This window comes from Schistocerca gregaria, chromosome 7 (assembly GCF_023897955.1).
Source record: "Schistocerca gregaria isolate iqSchGreg1 chromosome 7, iqSchGreg1.2, whole genome shotgun sequence".
NCBI lineage: Eukaryota > Metazoa > Arthropoda > Insecta > Orthoptera > Acrididae > Schistocerca > Schistocerca gregaria.
Genome location: NC_064926.1, coordinates 182,633,863 through 182,654,536, shown reverse-complemented (window position 1 = coordinate 182,654,536; position 20,674 = coordinate 182,633,863). Strand labels below are relative to the sequence as shown.

The following is a 20,674-nucleotide window of genomic DNA, read 5'->3' as shown; positions in this document are numbered from 1 at the left end:
TCTACAGATGGAATGGTAACTTATGAAGAAAGAAAAATAGGAAAGTTGGGAGATCAAATAAATAGAAAAAGAACTACACGTCTGTGCGTATTATTTCATCTTAAGTGGTTATGATGATAAGAACTGCTTTAAATGTGCAACGAACATTTTGAAAAACCTGCAAATCGTATCTCGGAATATTTACCGAAATTGCCAAAAGAGCGTAACACGTCTGCGTTAACAATATCTACGTTACATAATGCAGAATGGATTTTTTTAAATTTCGTTAAAACAGATCTGTGATGCAGCATTGCTTCCTACAAATGAATACAGCCTAAGAAATATGCATAGCTGCTGCGCAGACATAGTTGTCTGTGAGTCTGACGTCCTAAGGCAGATACAGAAAAACAAATGGGTAGCTCGTAACAGAGACATTACTTGTCCAAGGACACTGACGCCAGGTGAAAAACGCGCAGCTGGATCCCGGCACTGCTGTATTCTGACTCTGAACCGCATTCCGGCGACATTGCAAGGGCCCCTTCCCCCACACGCTAGTGATACATCACAGCAACCCGTCGCAAGGTCGCTCTATTTGTCCACGGATCAATCGTATGTGGTCGAATCGCAGGTCACAGCAATCGCCTGCTGGTCGCTTGGAATTCCCATGTAATCTGATCAATGGTATATGACGTGTAGCAAATACACTCCTGGAAATTGAAATAAGAACACCGTGAATTCATTGTCCCAGGAAGGGGAAACTTTATTGACACATTCCTGGGGTCAGATACATCACATGATCACACTGACAGAACCACAGGCACATAGACACAGGCAACAGAGCATGCACAATGTCGGCACTAGTACAGTGTATATCCACCTTTCGCAGCAATGCAGGCTGCTATTCTCCCATGGAGACGATCGTAGAGATGCTGGATGTAGTCCTGTGGAACGGCTTGCCATGCCATTTCCACCTGGCGCCTCAGTTGGACCAGCGTTCGTGCTGGACGTGCAGACCGCGTGAGACGACGCTTCATCCAATCCCAAACATGCTCAATGGGAGACAGATCCGGAGATCTTGCTGGCCACCTTCTAGAGCACGTTGGGTGGCACGGGATACATGCGGACGTGCATTGTCCAGTTGGAACAGCAAGTTCCCTTGCCGGTCTAGGAATGGTAGAACGATGGGTTCGATAACGGTTTGGTTGTATCGTGCACTATTCAGTGTCCCCTCGACGATCACCAGAGGTGTACGGCCAGTGTAGGAGATCGCTCCCCACACCATGATGCCGGGTGTTGGCCCTGTGTGCCCTCGGTCGTATGCAGTCCTGATTGTGGCGCTCACCTGCACGGCGCCTAACACGCATACGACCATCATTGGCACCAAGGCAGAAGGGACTCTCATCGCTGAAGACGACACGTCTCCATTCGTTCCTCCATTCACGCCTGTCGCGACACCACTGGAGGCGGGCTGCACGATGTTGGGGCGTGAGCGGAAGACGGCCTAACGGTGTGCGGGACTGTAGCCCAGCTTCATGGAGACGGTTGCGAATGGTCCTCGCCGATACCCCAGGAGCAACCGTGTCCCTAATTTGCTGGGAAGTGGCGATGCGGTCCCCTATGGCACTGCGTAGGATCCTACGGTCTTGGCGTGAATCCGTGCGTCCCTGCGCTGCCCCAGGTCGACGGGCACGTGCACCTTCCGCCGACCACTGGCGGTAACATCGATGTACTGTGGAGACCTCACGCCCCACGTGTAGAGCAATTCGGCGGTACGTCCACCCGGCCTCCCGCTTGCCCACTATACGCCCTCGGTCAAACTCCGTCAACTGCACATACGGTTCACGTCCACGCTGTCGCGGCATGCTACCAGTGTTAAAGACTGCGATGGAGCTCCGTATGCCACGGCAAACTGGCTGACACTGACGGCGGCGGTGCACAAATGCTGCGCAGCTAGCGCCATTCGACGGCCAACACCGCGGTTCCTGGTGTGTCCGCTGTGCCGTGCGTGTGATCATTGCTTGTACAGCCCTCTCGCAGTGTCCGGAGCAAGTATGTTGGGTCTGACACACCGGTGTCAACGTGTTCTTTTTTCCATTTCCAGGAGTGTATGACTGCCTGGCTATATGTTGTCCAGATAATACGGGTGTTGTGCAGTTTTGTTTCAATTCGCTATACCCATGTAGCGTAAGAAATTTACGTTTCAATTTATATTTAAAACCTCTATGCATGTGAAATAATGCGACTGTGATGAATAAAAGTTTTCAGAAGTACCCTTTGTGCCTTTTGTGATGGTTTCATTTTTATTGTATCGTGACCTGTTTCAAGTCGCCTAGCGACTCTTCATCAGACGGTGCACACTCTTAATGATTGTTTGTAGCACTGCAGGGGTCACGTAGCTGTGGCAAGACAGAAAAATCGAAACAGTAAATATTGAACTTGACAGGTATCAGGATTTATTTACATCATAATACTTACTTGAAGGCATTACTTGCAGTTGTTAGTAACCATGGATAATAGTATTGTATCGTGATGGCTGGGTGTTGTGTGTTGTCCTTAGGTTAGTTAGGTTTAAGTAGTTCTAAGTTCTAGGGGACTGATGACCATAGATGTTAAGTCCCATAGCGCTCAGAGCCATTTGAACAATTTTTTAGTACTGTAAATATTGCCTTCAGGTCGACCTTATGATGTAAATAATTCCTGACACCTCGTCACATTCAGTGTTTACTTGTTTAGTTACATCACACCCATACTGGTACAAACATCATTAAAAGTGTGTACCATCCGACGATGAGGCGTTATGTGACTTGAAACCGGACATAGTATAACAAAAACTGAACCATCAAACAAGGCGATTGGCTGCAATTATGTACGAATGCCTGAATTTATAGCTATTCAGGGAGCACAAAGCATTCTTAAAAGTGACGTTGATGCCAAAACCGATGGTTATAAGCTGCACAAAAAATGTACAACTTTGTCGAAAATCCGTTATTGTCTCCCATGGCCACCTTTAAGTTCCAAATTTCGCTGAAAGGCACCCCACGACATTCCTCTGTAGTGGTGCAAAGGCGTGACGCCCTGTGACGTCACTCTCGCACGTCACGGCGACGCTTCAAACAGGGAGTCGACACGCGCAGAAATATGGCCACAGCTCAACAGCGCATTTTAGATGTAAGGTCGGTTAATGACATAACATTGGCTACAAATTTCGCTCCAATTCTGTCTAGCGTCTCCATCCACGTGTCACGCCGATGGGATGGTCGTCACGCCCCCTCTTACCAGCATTTCACCATTTCATTTGAAGGCTCTGCAGCAGAGTTCAGAACCGCGGCACACAGTGTTAAAACTAAGCGGTTCTCTTATGAGTGCCTAGGATAACATTTCAGACGCACCGCCGCTCAGAATTCACAAGAGAAATCCTCAAGAAGTGACATAACAGGCGTCAGTCAAACCACCCCTTGTCTTGGGCGGCGATTCCCACAAATATCGCTAGGGAGGTATGTGTGGAATATTTCGTGGGCAACAACACGGCGTTCTTAAGAACGTTCGACACTGCTGACACCTCTGGCACTATTCAAACCTACTTTAAGGACATAGTGGGCATCGACCCCACTGAATATGAACTGTAGTCCGACCATAATTTTTTACCTGTATACAGAATGGCGAAGATACTTGAGCGTGATCCGAACCAGAAAATGTGTTTTATGTTTTTCCAGCCGTCTTGTTTTGCGCATTCCTATGGCGTTATCATGGAGGGGTGCAACATCGACATGTAAGTGAATAACACTGCAAAGGGTCATCCTGAAACGTCTCCGTTCGTCAACATCCTCCGTGCCACCCACACAGTTTTGTTGAGCACGCTAAAAATGTACCTCTCAGAGTAAGGCCTCGCAGCTGCACTAACGCCTGAGGGCAGGCAGTCCCACCTAAGAGATGCTGAATGGTTGCTGCCCTCGGTCGCTATTGCAGCTGCGAGGCATTACTCAACTGAGAGGGTGTCGAAGTCCCTGACAGGTACATTTTTAACGTGCTCAACGGAGAGCTGAAAAAGAGTTAACCTTCCTTTGCTGCTTCGGATCGCGTTCAGTTTTCGTTGAACGGTTCTGAACGGTCCCTAGTTATTCGATTCTGTATACAGGGCAAAAATTGAGGGCACACTACACTCCAACTGCCGTTCACTCAGCCCCACGAAGTCCCTAAAGCAGGTTTGAACAGTCCCAGAGATGTCAACAGCGTCGAACATTCTTAAGAACGTCATCCTGTTGCCCATTGTATTGCGAAGTGTCCCTCTAGCTAGCGAAATGTGTGGGAATCACCGCCCAAGAAAAGGCGTGGTTTGATTGACGCCTGTTACGTCACTTCCTGAAGACTTCTCGTGTGGATTCTAAGCGGTGGTGCGTCTGAAATGTTTTCTTCGCTTGATTTCAACGCTGGGTGTCGCGGTTCTGAACTCCATTGCAGAGGCGTCAAAAGAAAACGTGAAATGTTTGTAAGAGGCGGTGTGACGACCATCCCATAGTGTGACACGTGGATGGTGACGTTGGACAGATTGCGACGAAATTTGGAGCCAATGTGACGTCATTAACGGACCTTGCACCCCACATCTACTGCTGAACTGTGACTTTTTTTCCGTATGTGTCGATACCTTGCTATCTGAGGCATCGACGCGTGCGTAAGTGACGTCACAGGGCGCCACGCATTTGCACCTTTGAAGGAGAAGACAGTGGGTACCTTTGAGGCAAATTTCAAACTTACTTGTGGCAACGGGACACAATAACGGATTTTCAAAAAAGTTGTACATTTTTTGTGCAGTGTATTAAGAAGGAGTACAAATGTAAAAACTGGAACACCCTCAAATTTCGCAGTAAATGTTCATGGGAAGGTCATAGCTATAGTCACGACGTACAGAGCTATACTGGTGATACTGTTTTACGAAACAACTAGACACCTTTTTAAGATTTTTAATTTTCAAGCGTAATGAGATAATATTAAGTAAAGTTTTAATTTAAATGTTCAAAGCTTACCTATTATATTGCTGTTCTTAAGTCCCCCTCATTTCATATAAGCTAAACGCTTACGATTTGCAAACAAGAGGTTTATAAGCCAGCACTGTAGCAATTGATAACATTTCGGACTTTTGTAATAACAGTATAAATACTTGCTGTTAAATTAAAAGACTAATAAACGAAAGAAAGGAATTGCCGATGTCGAAAGATATTTACAAAATATGAACGGGGAAGACCTACATAACACATTTGACATCAATAAAAAATGTAATGTAGCATAGCCTATAATTTCCAAGTAAGGCGTTTGAAACAAAAATGAAATACATTAAACTTAAAGTTTTTAATTTTTTAATTATTGCAAGTGTTACTATAAAAGTGCCACTGATGCTAAATATAGCATTTCACTTTCCACAACAGTCCTTTGCGAGAGTGGCGCCCGTAATACCAGATGCAACTGCTATGTAAAGGGCTCAGGTCGAAGCGAGCGATCGATTGCAGACGCAATCGCTGCCAGAATCGCCAGCCGTCTGTTGCACGTGTGTTGGGCGCTCAGTGCCGTGGCAAACTATCTCGTTAGCTTGTGTATGTGCAGCAAGCGAGGCAGCACCATATGCTACACGGATAGCAACAACCCGAACAAGAGTTGAACTGTGCGTTAATGCGCTCGCTTTCAGAAAGTTTGCGGACAGGTTGCATCGACCTGGAAGGCAGTCCAGAAGGCTTGTGAAATGGAAACTTTGAAGCAACGGAAACGTAACCCCATTATTTTTACATTAAGAACTGGAAACGATCGCTAGAGGGAGGACAGTAAAAGCCATCTGTATAGTAGATAACATAGGATTTTCCAACAGCGAAAATATATCTGTAACAAAATCAGTTATTCCCTACTAAACCGAACTCAAGAACGACGCGTTTCGCTCGGATAGGGGATCATCAGGTTACCTGAAAATGTAAGGGGAGGACGACACTAATATTAATCCGACGTGGTCCTACCCTGGACTACTATAAAAGCAAAAACAGCTTCAAACACCGGCCGAATATAATTTCGTAGAAAACGTAATGTAACGCACGTTAAAAAATTTAAAAAAATTCTGCCAAAAATCATCCGTCAAAGAAGATATGATACAGAATGAAAAGTACTAAAAGGAAATCTATACGGAAAAATATTGAAAATTAATAAATAAAATATGCGCGATGAGGCATGAGTAGAGAACGAAGGAGAAACCGAAAAATGCGTATTACATGATGCAGGTGACGTCAGGCATATAGCGCAGAACAACACCATGAGCGGGAGCTATAAATACACCCGTGCACTAGAAAAGCGTCGGAATCCAGTCCGTACTCACATAATGCATACATATGAATTGTAGGAGCTCAAGCACAGTACTGGGTTAGTAGTAACGACAGGCGCCATGCGACGCTGCCTTTCGGTTTGCCCTGTCATAACGGCGTAAAATTCATATAGTAATGGACAAATTGAGAAACAAATAAAACCATTACTAGGCCGTATGGGAACATACACAACGAAAGATGTGCTAAATCTAAACTATGTACAGGACATACACTCCTGGAAATTGAAATAAGAACACCGTGAACTCATTGTCCCAGGAAGGGGAAACTTTATTGACACATTCATGGGGTCAGATACATCCCATGATCACACTGACAGAACCACAGGCACATAGACACAGGCAACAGTGTATGCACAATGTCGGTACTAGTACTGTGTATATCCACCTTTCGCAGCAATGCAGGCTGCTTTTCTCCCATGGAGACGATCGTAGAGATGCTGGATGTAGTCCTGTGGAACGGCTTGCCATGCCATTTCCACCTGGCGCCTCAGTTGGACCAGCGTTCGTGCTGGACGTGCAGACCTCGTGAGACGACGCTTCATCCAGTCCCAAACATGCTCAATGGGGGACAGATCCGGAGATCTTGCTGGCCAGGGTAGTTGACTTACACCTTCTAGAGCACGTTGGGTGGCACGGGATACATGCGGACGTGTATTGTCCTGTTGGAACAGCAAGTTCCCTTGCCGGTCTAGGAATGGTAGAACGATGGGTTCGATGACGGTTTGGATGTACCGTGCACTATTCACAGTCCTCTCGACGATCACCAGAGGTGTACGGCCAGTGTAGGAGATCGCTCCCCACACCATGATGCCGGGTGTTGGCCCTGTGTGCCTCGGTCGTATGCAGTCCTGATTGTGGCGCTCACCTGTACGGCGCCAAACACGCATACGACCATCATTGGCACCAAGGCAGAAGCGACTCTCATCGCTGAAGACGACACGTCTCCATTCGTCCCTCCATTCACGCCCAGCTTCATGGAGACGGTTGCGAATGGTCCTCGCCGATACCCCAGGAGCAACAGTGTCCCTAATTTGCTGGGCAGTGGCGGTGCGGTCCCCTACGGCACTACGTAGGATCCTACGGTCTTGGCGTGCATCCGTGCGTCGCTGCGGTCCGATCCCAAGTCGACGGGCACGTGCACCTTCCGCCGACCACTGGCGACAACATCGATTTACTGTGGAGACCTCACGCCCCACGTGTTGAGCATTTCGGCGGTACGTCCACCCGGCCTCCCACATGCCCACTATACGCCCTCGCTCAAAGTCCGTCAACTGCACATACGGTTCACGTCCACGCTGTCGCGGCATGCTACCAGTGTTAAAGACTGCGATGGAGCTCCGTATGCCACGGCAAACTGGCTGACACTGACGGCGGCGGTGCACAAATGCTGCGCAGCTAGCGCCATTCGACGGCCAACACCGCGGTTCCTGGTGTGTCCGCTGTGCCGTGCGTGTGATCATTGCTTGTACAGCCCTCTCGCAGTGTCCGGAGCAAGTATGATGGGTCTGACACACCAGTGTCAATGTGTTCTTTTTTCCATTTCCAGGAGTGTAGAAAACCCTTATGCTCGAATGCAGTGTAAAAAAATGATGAAAGAAAATATGCAGAGTAAGAAACTGACGATTAGGCTACAAATATAAGACTTAAAGGTAACAATGATAAAATGGGAGAATACTGTGGCAGACACATGACAAAAGACCAAGGCCCTGGTAATAAAAAGCTAAAAGTAATATATTGCCTAAAAATGGGAAAGATGCTATCATAGAGAACTGATGTTTTCCGGATAACTGACCATCAAGTAACATATTCTTCTTAGCGTGTCAATGCTTTAACAATTTCGACCTCACTCAGGTTACTTTCCATTCGGAAAGTGGGTTCCCTGCGCGACTGTTATGTGACTTATAAATTATATAGTGCCACAATCTGCTGCCATTTTTCCACACCTGTACTCGTACATTCATTACGCATATTCCCGTACAAGGGAGACATTTTACTTGAAAGTAGCTTGCCTAGTGTCTGCGGATCAAAGATATACGGCAGTGCTTGTGTTATTCCGATTTATGATGCAATGGTCCTTGGAAGATGAATGCACGTCTGAACAAAAGGTACTGCTGCGACTGCAGTTGTTATGAAATGGATGAAATATATTGGCAGTTGCATACAACTGCGAACACAACAAAAAAGGAAGTGAGTGAACTAGTGGCATTACAAAACAAAGCTTTTGTTTTGCGCAAAGTCGATTTGGTTCAAATGGCTCTGAGCGCTATGCGACTTAACTTCTGAGGTCATCAGTCGCCCAGAACTTAGAACTAATTAAACGTAACTAATCTAAGGACATCACACACATCCATGCCCGAGGCAGGATTCGAACCTGCTACCGTAGCGGTCACGCCATTCCAGACTGAAGCGCCTAGAACCGCACGGCCACACCGGCCGGCAAAGCCGAGTAAAAAAAAAAAAGATGTAAATAATAAAGAAGCCAGTAGCAACACAAAAAGTAGTAAGTGGGCATTCGAGTGCGCCAGTCTCACGCTGATGAAGTTCGAAAATTTTTTTTAGATCTGTAAGGCTAGGTTAACAGTTACTCGGCTATGTAAGTAATGCGCAGATAATAAGTGATCTTGTAAGACTTCTTCGAGACGACTGGCAATTAATGTGATTAGTTTTAGTAGTAAACATATGTTTGTATTTATAAGGCAGCGGCTCAGCGGTAGAAGTCGAACACGGTGTTCAAATTTAGGTGGGTCGGTAGCTCAGCGTGTTCGGTCAGGAGACTGGCTGAATGAAGTTTTCATCGATGGAATTTGAACGACGTCATGCGATACACGCACAGAGCTACTGACGAAATGCGACGAAGAAACAGATCGGAAGAACTTACTTTACATTAGCGAGCGTTTCCCCTTATCAGTAGTTGACTGTTCCCAAATGCCACAATCTTCTACCCTGCCAGTCTTCTTCGAATAGATCTGTCCTTTCCATGGCTTTGGCTATAATTCCCGTCGACATTGTCCTCGGACGAGAACTGAGTAATTTTAGAAATTATGTTTTTCGAAGCAAATTCTTTTCACAGAATCTATTCGATCATATTAAGATGTTTTCAACATGGGGATGAAAATCTGCGTTGTCATCCTAGGGGATGGAAATAGTAATAAATTATTGCTTTAGTCCTACCGTTAGCTTCTGCCTATTTTCCGTAACAATAGACCTCACGAAATTACCGCTTTCACTTTTATGCATTTAACCTTGAAAAGTTTTAACACTGCTTTTGCTCCAGTCTACAAAGCACACAGCCGGCCGTTGTGGCCGAGCAGTTCTAGGCGCTTCAGTCTGGAACTGCGCGACCGCTACGGTCGCAGGTTCGAATCGTGCCTCGGCCATGGATGTGTGTGATGTCCTTAGGTTAGTTGGGTTTAAGTAGTTCTAAGTTTTAGGGGACTGATGACATCAGATGTTAAGTCCCATAGTGCTCAGAGCCATTTGAACCAACCATCTACAAAGCACACGTAATTACATACAGATGAAGGTATGTGATAATTAGAAAGTGCATCTAAAAATTATACTCCATCTTGCGCAATGCTTTTTTCGTCCTCTTCTTAATACTGAAAAAATACATTTTCAAACACATCCAGTCAGTATTGATTCCTCGCATTTCTTTGTTGGTCGTAACAACTTTATAATTTTTTCTTTTTTTTTCCCTTTATGTTGACACTACACGATTTTCAGTATAAAATCTTTTATCTGGGGAAAAGTTGAAAGACTGCAATTTTTTTGCTTCGTTTCCTCCGTCTCTACAACATGACTCCTTCGACAATAAATGCTGTGTATTTACGATCACAATATGTGCAGCCAAAGCGCGGTAATCGTGTCGTCGATATGTGATTTTAGCTGTATTGCCAAGCATGTTTTGTGCTAATTTAGATCATCTCTGAACCACTATCGGTGGCTTCAAGTTAGTGCTGCGACATGGAGCTGAATTCAGCTCCTGAACTAAGGTCAAAACTGAATCCCAGTCAGTGACTGGCATAAGGATTTTCTGAGTATCGCAGCGTGTCGTAATGTAATAAACTATGCTGGGGAAACCAAAGTCTCCACCACGGCTTCAGTGGCCTTCCTCAGGGTCAGATCCAGAAGAAGGCCGTTGTAACCGAGGCCGAAATGTTAGTTTCCGCAGCATAGTTTTTTACATTACGACTCTGTACGACATGCAGAAAACGTCTTTGTCATCTGACTCTGGCAGCGGAAGCCGACGCATCTATTTTCAGTCAGGGACCTTTAGACAGTCGCCGCACTCACTCTCCGGACTGTGCGCCGCTCTTGTTGCGCGATGGTCCTGGTGGCGACGATATGCCGAACTTACTTTCTGAAGACGCTGCCAACGCTGGAAAGATTGTCTCGATGAATGGAATAGTTTGGCTTGGCACGTGGCACCAGCCATCTGCGTAAGGCGCGTAGCAGACGCCATTCATGAGGTCTCAGGGCATCTCATCGGAACCAGACTATCCGCAGAACACGTACGGACCACTGGAACTTCCAACCCGCGCAGGCACTGTCCTTATCCTGCATTTCCGTATTAAAGCGCAGCTTTATCATACATTGCATAAATGCCGAACAACAACATTTTTAATTAATTAGTTTTTAGATACCCAACCATTCACTCAGCTCAAATTTTGGTCTGCATATCCACACAACGCGCAAGTTCTTGCAAGTTTGCAATACAAAATGACCTGTAATTAAATTTCGTCGTGTGCTTATTTTTGGTAGAAAGTGGAAGGTGATTCGGCAATACGAAAATGGAATTCAAAAATGGCTCCAAGCACTATGGGACTTAACAGCTGAGGTCATCAGTCTCCTAGACTTAGAACTACTTAAACCTAACTAACCTAAGGACATCGCACACATCCATGCCCGAGGCAGGGTTCAAACCTGTGACCGTAGCAGCAGCGCCGTTCCGAACTGAAGCGCCTAGAACCGCTCGACCACAGAGGCCGGCTAATGGAATGCGCAAGTTATTCTTGTAGCTCGGTGGGAAGTGTGCGTTGCTCAAATACGCGAGTGTAGGATTCAGTTCTGGGCCAAAGTATGTTTCTTTTCATTTTGAAGCTTTGTCTTGCCTAGTACTACTGTAGTATAGATCGATCCTTGAATCATGTTACATCATGTTTATTCCACCTTAATGTAACTGACATGGAAGCGACAAAAAGTTAGTTGTTATCAATTAATTAGACCATTAGCAGGAGGGTACAACCAAGGCGGACATCTCAGTTCGAATGTCAAACGTTACTTAGACGTAGTCGCTAAGTAATGCGTAATGCTGAAAGAGAATGTGTAGCTTAAATATGAAAGTAATAGTTGGGTAAATCAAGACGAAAATGCGAATTTTTTTTGTGTTTGGAGAGGTCAACTGAAGAAAAAGGTAGCGAAGCGTACAAAGCATATGAAAATATGTAGAAGTTTAGTTCATGATAACAGAAAAGAGTGAACGGTTGAAGAAATAATACTTATTTAAAAATGATATGATAAAAAATTGTAGTCTCTTTCCTATGTTAGTATTAAGCAAAAGCATGTGTTTAGCATAAGTTCTGTAGTAATAGCTGTAGCGACTATGGATCAGATATCTTACCAGACAAGGATAAAATAAAGAGATAAAGTTACGGCGTTGTACCTGAATTTAGATAGTATTCGTACGTTCTACTGGGCAAAGTGACGTGGAGGTTAGCCCACTGAACTCGCATTCGGAAGGATGCTGGCTCAAATCCGCATCCGGTCATCTAGATTTTGGTTTTCCCGTTATTTTCCAAAATCTCCAGGCAAATGCAGGAATGGTTCCTTTCAAAATAGTACGACCGATTTCCTTCCCCATCCTTGAAACAATCCGAACTTGCACTCCGTCTCTAATGACCTCGACGTGGTCGGGAAAGGTTCTCCATGATCAACAAAAGCTCGGGTCAAATGCCAAAACCATGCTAATACACTCTATGATCAAAACTATCCGGACTCCCCCCAAAACATACCTTTTTCATATTAGGTGCATTTTGCTGCCGCTTACTGCCAGGTCCTCCACACCAGCGACCTCAGTAGTCATTAGACATCATGAGAGAGCAGAATGGGGCGCTCCGAGGAACCCACGGACTTCGGACGTAGTCAGATGATTGGGAGTCACTTGTGTCATACGTCTGTACGCGAGATTCCCACACTCATAAACATCCCTAGGTACACTGTTTCCGATGTGATAGTGAAGTGGAACGTGAAGAGATAGCATAAAAGCGTACAGATCGAACTCGTCTGTTGACTGACAGAGACCGCTGACAATTAAAGAGGGTCATAATGTGTAATAGGCAGGCATCTATTCACACCAACACAGGAATTCCAAACTGCATCAGTATCCACTGCTAGTACTTTGACAGTTAGGCGGAAGGCGAGAAAACTTGGATTTCAAGGTCGAACGGCTGCTCAAAAACCACATATCAGATCGGTAAAAATGACGCCTCGCTTGGTGTAAGGAGCGTAAACATTGGACTATTGAACAGTGGAAAACGTTGTGTGGAGTGACGAATCACGGTACACAATGTGCCGATCCGATAGCAGGGTTGGGTATGGTGAATGCCTGGTGAACGTGATTTGCCAGCCTGTATGGTGCCAACAGTAATATTAGGAGGTGGTGGGACCGAGCGAGGTGACGCAGTGATTAGACACTGGACTTGCATTCGGGAGGACGACGGTTCAATCCCGCGTCCGGCCACCCTGATTTAGGTTTTCCGTGATTACCCTAGATCGCTCCAGGCAAATGCCGGGATGGTTCCTTTGAAAGGGCACGGCTGACTTCCTTCTCCGTCCTTCCCTAATCCGATGAGACTGATGACCTCGCTGTTTTGTCTCCTTTCGTGGATGCTATGGTGGTGCTATGGTGTGGTCGTGTTTTTGATGGAGGGAGCTTGCACCCCTTGTTTTGCGCGGCACTATCACAGCACAGGCCTTGCTTGCAACTGTTGAAGAGCAGTTCGGGTATGGCGGGTGCATCTTTCAGCACGATCGGGCACCTGTTCATAATGCATGGTGTGTGGCGGAGTGGTTCCACGACAATAACATCCCTGTAATGGACTGGCCTGCACAGGATGCCGACATCGTGCCAGCCCTCACCGACCGACGTCGATACCTCTCCCCAGCGCAGCACTCCGTGAAGAATGGGCTGCCATTCCCCAAGACACCTTCTAGTACCTGATTGAACGTATTCCTGCGAGAGTGGACACTGTCATCAAAGCTAAGGAAGGGCCAACACAATACTGAATTCCACCATTACCGATGGAGGACACCACGAACTTGTAAGTCATTTGCAGTCATTTTCAGCCCGGTGTCCGGATAATTTTCATCACGTAGTATAGTTTTCTTTGACTTTGAAGGATTAGTTCATCATGAGTTCGTGCCAGAGGGACAAACTTAATCGATAGTACTATCGGTACTTGTTGTGACGCATGCGAGAAAATGTGAGAAAAAAATGGTTCAAATAGCTGTGAGCACTATGGGACTTAACATCTATGCTCATCAGTCCCCTAGAACTACTTAAACCTAACTAACCTAAGGACATCACACAACACCCAGCCATCACGAGGCAGAGAAAATCCCTGACCCCGCTGGGAATCGAACCCGGGAACCCGGGCGTAGGACGCGAGAACGCTACCGCACGACCATGAGATGCGGGCAAAATGTGAGAAGGAAACGGCCTGAAACGGGCGAGACAATTCAAGGCTGTTTCACCGTGGTAACGCGTCCGCACATTCATCGCTATTGGTGCGTGACTGTTGCATAAAAAACGAACTCGTTGTGTTGCCTCATACTCAGTACCCGCCAGACCTGTTGCCTGTGGACTTCTTTTTATTTCCAAAGTTGTAAACACCATTGAGAAGGCGAAGATTTGCAACGATAGGCGAGATAAAAGAAAATTTGTGCTATCCAGAAAAAGACTATGCTTCCGGAAGTGGAAACGGTCCTGGGGGTGGTGTATGAGTTATTGAGGAGAGTATTTCGAAGGAGACCATGCGCAGTAAGGAAAAGGTAAACGTAGAAAAATTTTGTGGATAAAGTTCTGAAAATTCTTGAACAGACTTCGTATCAACAAAGCGACATATTTGTTAAAATAAATATCCTCTCCAAATTATGAGTCTTGCTCCTTTGAAGTGGACATAGTACATATTTTAGTAAAGTAAGGTAAAGTTTTGCGTACTGGTCCTAGATGGGCCAATGAGTCCCGACTGCCATGTCATCCTCTATCAATGGCGGCGTCGTAGCGAAATGGAGGGACATGTGGTCAGCACACCGCTCCCCCGATCGTTGTCGGGTTTCTTGACCTTGCAATCGCAACTAATCGCTCCCCAGATGATAGAACGAGGCTGGGTGCACACAGTACCAGTCCTCCCACCAAGGAAAAGTCGCTACAGAGACAGGCACATGTTGTAGTATTACGCAATTAATACTGTTATCCAATATCAGTTACACCGTGCAAAGTCTAAAATATTATTGATTATGTTTCTCTTAGGCTAGCTATTTACTACTAGAATTCTTCCATTTCTACATTTATTTCCTCTTTTATTCGTCTTTGTAAATCACAGAAGAAAACGCAGTGTCTGGGCGGCAGTTTAAAAGCCCAGCATATAATTTAACATCAAGCCAGAAACCAGGAAGAAAAAATTAAACAAAAGACACATTCTGTCAGTCAAATTTTTACTTTGCCTCTACGAAGGTTGATATCGTCATTTCACAGCGACCGCGGTGCGCCGGCGTCATTAATATGTACTACCTACCTTCTCCACCACTGCAATCTGGAGTCCTTGGTTCGAATTCAGAACGCTGACCTTGTATCAGACGCTTTCTTGGCAAACATTGCAAGGCAGACCAGTAGATTAAGAGTTACAACGTTGCAACGCTTCCATGCGTGACGTAATGAAGAGACTGGCCGTTACTGTCAAGATTTATAGATTGCCAAGATGTAGCGGTGTTGATGAGCATTACTTGTAACGAATAGCGCGTCGAAAAGGCTTATCATCATTGGTATTTGACTGTCGTCATAGAAGAGGTGGAAACGCGGATTAACAAACATCACAATAATGCTACGACGTGCTGCGCTGTTTTGCATACTGTTTGGCGGAGGCAGGACGTCTGTATCCACGAATATACTCAGCAAAAATACTTAGAACTACTTAAACATAACTAACCTAAGGACATCATACACATCCATGCCCGAAGGAGGATTCAAACCTGCGATCGTAGCAGTCAAGCGGTTCCGGACTGAAGCGCCTAGAACCATTGGCCACCGCTGCCGGCGATGGACGAGTCGCAAGCAAATTTCATTTATTCTCAAGGAAGATTTAAAAGACTCTCGTTGGACCATGTACCCTGTACCACATGCCTGAAGATGGCCTACAGGGAAGAGACGTAGATATGTGAGACATTGATACTGGTTTGACTTAAACTGTAAATTCCCCCGTAACCGGCTTAGTTGCGGTGTTTGCGAGTTTCCATAAACTACGAGTTTCTCTCTGGTGATATAACGGTGAGTGGTAAAGTACAGTAGTTCACTACCCGAACTTAGGAGAGAAAAACCATGCACGGTGAGCCTCAACTCTACCAACAACATTTCGCAGGTTGTTCAGTGATGTTTCCTGAGTATTTTGTCTTATGACATCCTTGGTGTCAGGTGGCTCGTTAAAGAGTAATTACTTTAGTTTCTGTAAAAATACATTCACAGTGGTGAAAAAACTTCTATTACGCAACAAACAAAAAGTACAAAACACAGAGTAATTAAACAATCCTCAGACCCAAAAGAACTGTGAAATGGTCGCCGTCGTTGCGGTAACAGATTGCGTCATTGCGCGCTCTTCCATTGCATTAAGTGAATTTGTTACTGTATATCGGCCAACTGTTCACCAGTAACCCATTCATCATAAACAACTGTTTACCAATGTTGAATTTGAATTAATACTGTCAGAAATCAAATGTGGGACGGAACCGAGCAGCACACTGAATGTAAATGTGAGGGCGGAGAGTAATGTGTGCGTTACTGTTGACAACAGAAAATGGATGCAACAAGTTTGTTTTCAAACAAGACGCGCAGCGCTTACCATCAACATTTAAACTGTTATGCAGTACACGTACAAAGATAAACAGCAGCAAAAAATAAAAAGAACTGTAATTACTGTGTAACGAGCCTTCACATCCAACGCGGCGTAGGTAGCGAAGAATGAGTACCGCCCGATACGAACGAATGCTGTGTCCGGTGGAGCAAATGGCAAATTCAAGTAATGACGAAGTTCACTTAGTGAACTGTTGGTTAGAAATAGAGTCCAAATACAGCAAAATCTTCATAAGCGTACAGATCAGTTAACAGTGAATAAGAAAAGAGCAGTAGCCGAACACTGTATCAAAGGCGCGGTTTGATGTCTTCAAGCGATAATTTTTTGTTGCGCTATTTACTTTTAAAATAAATAACAGTGAAGAAAAAAATTCGATACCTTGCGCCGTTTACGATTTGATTAGCATTGAAGTTAGCCAATTAGGTCGTTGCACGCGCAATTTCAAGCAGTCTGCCAGAGATGGAGTTATCGAAAGTGTTCTTCGTTTGGAGAAAAATTGGACATGGGACGGCAGCAAGGATCGAACCTCAGCCAAAGGTTCTGCTGTCTCGTGCACTGTCGTCTACGCTATGAGAACAACTGACACTAACTGTATCTGGAGGACCACTTGAATTTAGGAGCACGACCTGATTAGCTAAATCCAGTGCTAATTAAATCGTTAATTGCACAACGTGTCGAATTTTTTTCTTTATAGTTATTTCTCAGCACAGGCTTTCCATCAACACCCTTACAAACTTTTTAACCTATTTCTGACTACCCTGTATGTTTTTGATCAGACGTCTGAAAATGCCTTCGTGGCGTTGTATTATTCACAAAAGCACTGTAACATTTTCTATTTTAAACAACTGTTACGCGTACGCGACAGAAATTAAGAACAAGAAGCAATCGTAAACAGCAGTCTGCTGAAATTTTGGGCACCTAACATGTTGCCACCTACTTAAGTCTGTAGCGCCATCTCCCCTTATTATGAAGTACCTTCACGGTTATACCTCCGCTTATTGTGCCTCCAAGGATGTACACTCGCTTTGTGCCATTTGTGAAACTGCGCCGAACTGCGGGTAATTGAAAGCACAGTATGTAAGGCTCCAATCGATACTGCGGCTTGGCAAGGAATTCCGAATGAGAGTCGTACACAAGAGAGCCACCGGACGACACGAGTCCTTTGTACTAAGTTATTCAGAAAATATCCCAGAAACACTGGGTGGTTACAACTTAAGTGAAGCCAGTCACGGAGGTCCAGTGAGGGCTGTAATTAATGTTTGGCAGCGAAACTTGGTACATACGTTAATGGATTAATGCAAAACCGATTTACGCTGGAAAAATAATTGTCACAGTTTAGGTCACCAGGCGCTAATCTGGCGCTGTGCTGCATCTCTTCGACGTCTCCGGTGCTCATATTGAACAAATTGTGTTAGCGGTGGTTAATAGTAAAATCAACATTATGCCTGTGTCACTTGTTCGACCTTTTCTACCCATCTGGAGTTCCAAATCCATTACATATGGAAACACATCTACACGTTTGAAAGAAAAACAGTCCTCGGTCACTACTTTTAACAAATTAACCTGGTTTCAACACTGCTAGGAGTGTCTTCCTCAGAATTTAAATCAAAGAATGGTCTGCCTATATTCTATAACACGGTCACAGAACTATGACTAAATACGTATGACAGGGTATAAGCACGGAGTCATCGTGAAAGACTGGCAGTACTTATACGTCATTTATAAAATAATAGCCGGCCGGTTGTGGTCGAGCGGTTCTAGGCGTTTCAGTTTGGAACCGCGCGACCGCTACGGTCGCAGGTTCGATTCCTGCCTCGGGCATGGATCTGTGTGATGTCCTTAGGTTAGTTAGGTTTAAGTAGTTCTAAGTTCTAGAGGACTGATGAGCTCAGCAGTTAAGTCCCATAGTGCTCAGAGCCATTTGAACCATTTTATAAAATAATAAATATGCCAAAAGGGCATTAGTCACAAAGACATTTGAGATAAAGAAAACTGTGACGGCGAGCCACTAAGGGCTGCTTCTTACTTGCGTGGTTGCAACCTGCAAAGTTTTCTTTGTCTTAAATATCTTTGTGACTAATGCCCTTTTGGCATAAAAAAATGATTCAAATGGCTCTGAGCACTATGGGACTTAACATCTTAGGTCATCAGTCCCCTAGAACTTACAACTACTTAAACCTAACTAACCTAAGGACATCACACACATCCATGCATGAGGCAGCATTCGAACCTGCGACCTTAGCAGTCCCGCGGTTCCGGACTGCAGCTCCTAGAACCGCACGGCCACCGCGGCCGGCCCTTTCGGCATATTTGTTCTTTTATAAACGACATATAAGTACTGCCAGTCTTTCACAATGATTCCGTACTTATACCCTATCATACGTTTTTAGCCATAATTCTGCGATCATGTTATAGAATAAAGACCATTCTTTGATTTACGTTCTGAGGAAGACACTCCGACTGATGACCTCAGCAGTTAAGTCCCATAGTGCTCAAAGCCGTTTGAAGACACTCCTAGGAGTGTTGAAACCAGGTTACTTTGTTAAAAACAGTGACCGAGGGCTGTTTTTCTTTCAATTTTAACTATTCACGGTCTCTGAATGTGCAGCCATGTAGAAAATTTTGACATCTATACTTCTTTCTTGCAATCAAAGCGCCAGATTTGCACCTGGTGGCCAAAAGTGGAACTAACTGTTTTCCAACGTTAATCGGTTTAGCATTAGAATATCTACCAGGTTTCGCCGCTATACAATTCTTACAGCCCAGAGTAGCTGCACTTTAATTATAACCGCCAGGTGTCTCCGAGATTTTGTCGGTGGTGTTAAGTTACCCGAGTATATTCCTTGACATAGTCTACATCTACATCTACATTTATACTCCGCAAGCCACCCAGCGGTGTGTGGCGGAGGGCACTTTACGTGCCACTGTCATTACCTCCCTTTTCTGTTCCAGTCGCGTATGGTTCGCGGGAAGAACGACTGCCTGAAAGCCTCCGTGCGCGCTCGAATATCTCTAATTTTACATTCGTGATCTCCTCTGAAGGTATAAGTAGGGGGAAGCAATATATTCGATACCTCATCCAGAAACGCACCCTCTCGAAACCTGTACAGCAAGCTACACCGCGATGCAGAGCACCTGTCTTGCAGAGTTTGCTAAACATCTCCGTAACGCTATCCCGCTTACCAAATAACCCTGTGACGAAACGCGCCGCTCTTCTTTGGATCTTCTCTATCTCCTTCGTCAACCCGATCTGGTACGGATCCCACACCGATGAGCAAGACTCAAGTATAGGTCGAACGAGTGTTTTGTAAGCCACCTCCTTTGTTGATGGACTACATTCTCTAAGGACGCTCCCAATGAATCTCAACCTGGTACCCGCCTTACCAACAAGTAATTTTATGTGATCATTCCACTTCAAATCGTTCCGCACGCGTACTGCCAGATATTTTACAGAAGTAACTGCTACCAGTGTTTGTTCTGCTATCATATAATCATACAATAAAGGATCCTATATGTAGACTATAGTGCACTCATATCACTTTCACGATAGAGACTCACACGTGGCACTTGATAACAGGCGTAAGGAACGAACGCACAACAAGCCTCCGAATGACGGCAGTCACTGTTGTCTACGATGTCCTCAACGTCCAGTCACGAGTACGGGTTTGCAGTTAGGAATTAGCTAGCAGCCAGCAGTGACCGCACGCAGCAGGCTGTCCTACTGTCGCCAGATGCGCCCCGTGCAGAGCTGCTCACCGTGTTCAGGTAGGCGTCCTCGGACACGTGGAAGGCGGGCCGGGAAGACGCGGCACACGACGCGGCCAGCGCCACCAGGAGCGCGGGAAGCAGCGGCCCGCAGCGGCAGGAAGCGCGAGACATGGTCGTGTGTGGGGAGCAGATAGCCAGCCGGCGTTAAGTAGCCGGGCACCGGCGGCTCGGAGGAAGGCAGCCAAGGCCGAACCGCCGGCACCTGCGGACCGAGTCCACGGCAAACTGGCTGCAGATCAAGGCGGCGCGCCGGCGGCGGCGGCTGTCGCCCAGGGATCCAGCTACCCCTCAGCGCTTCTCATGAACTGAAAAGTTCTCGGTCTGATAATCAAAGGCCATTGATTCTAGATCCCCTTCTCAACGTTCACTAGCAAAATGATTGATACGGGACTGTATTCACTGACAGCACCCATTCGCGCCCAACAGTAACCTCCCAACAGTAAAAAAT

General features: G+C 45.6%; 1 protein-coding gene across 2 annotated transcripts in view; it reads right to left on the bottom strand.

Moving 5' to 3' along the window:
- Positions 1-20,341, bottom strand: part of LOC126282056 (lipase 3-like) — a 196,908-nt gene extending 176,567 nt beyond the window's left edge. For both annotated transcript variants that reach the window (XM_049981493.1, XM_049981494.1), the window contains exon 1: positions 20,215-20,341. In XM_049981493.1, coding sequence (XP_049837450.1) covers positions 20,215-20,337 — 123 coding nt within the window. In that variant the 5' untranslated portion in view covers positions 20,338-20,341. The remainder of the gene's footprint in view (positions 1-20,214) is intronic.
- Positions 20,342-20,674: the final 333 nt, after the last annotated feature.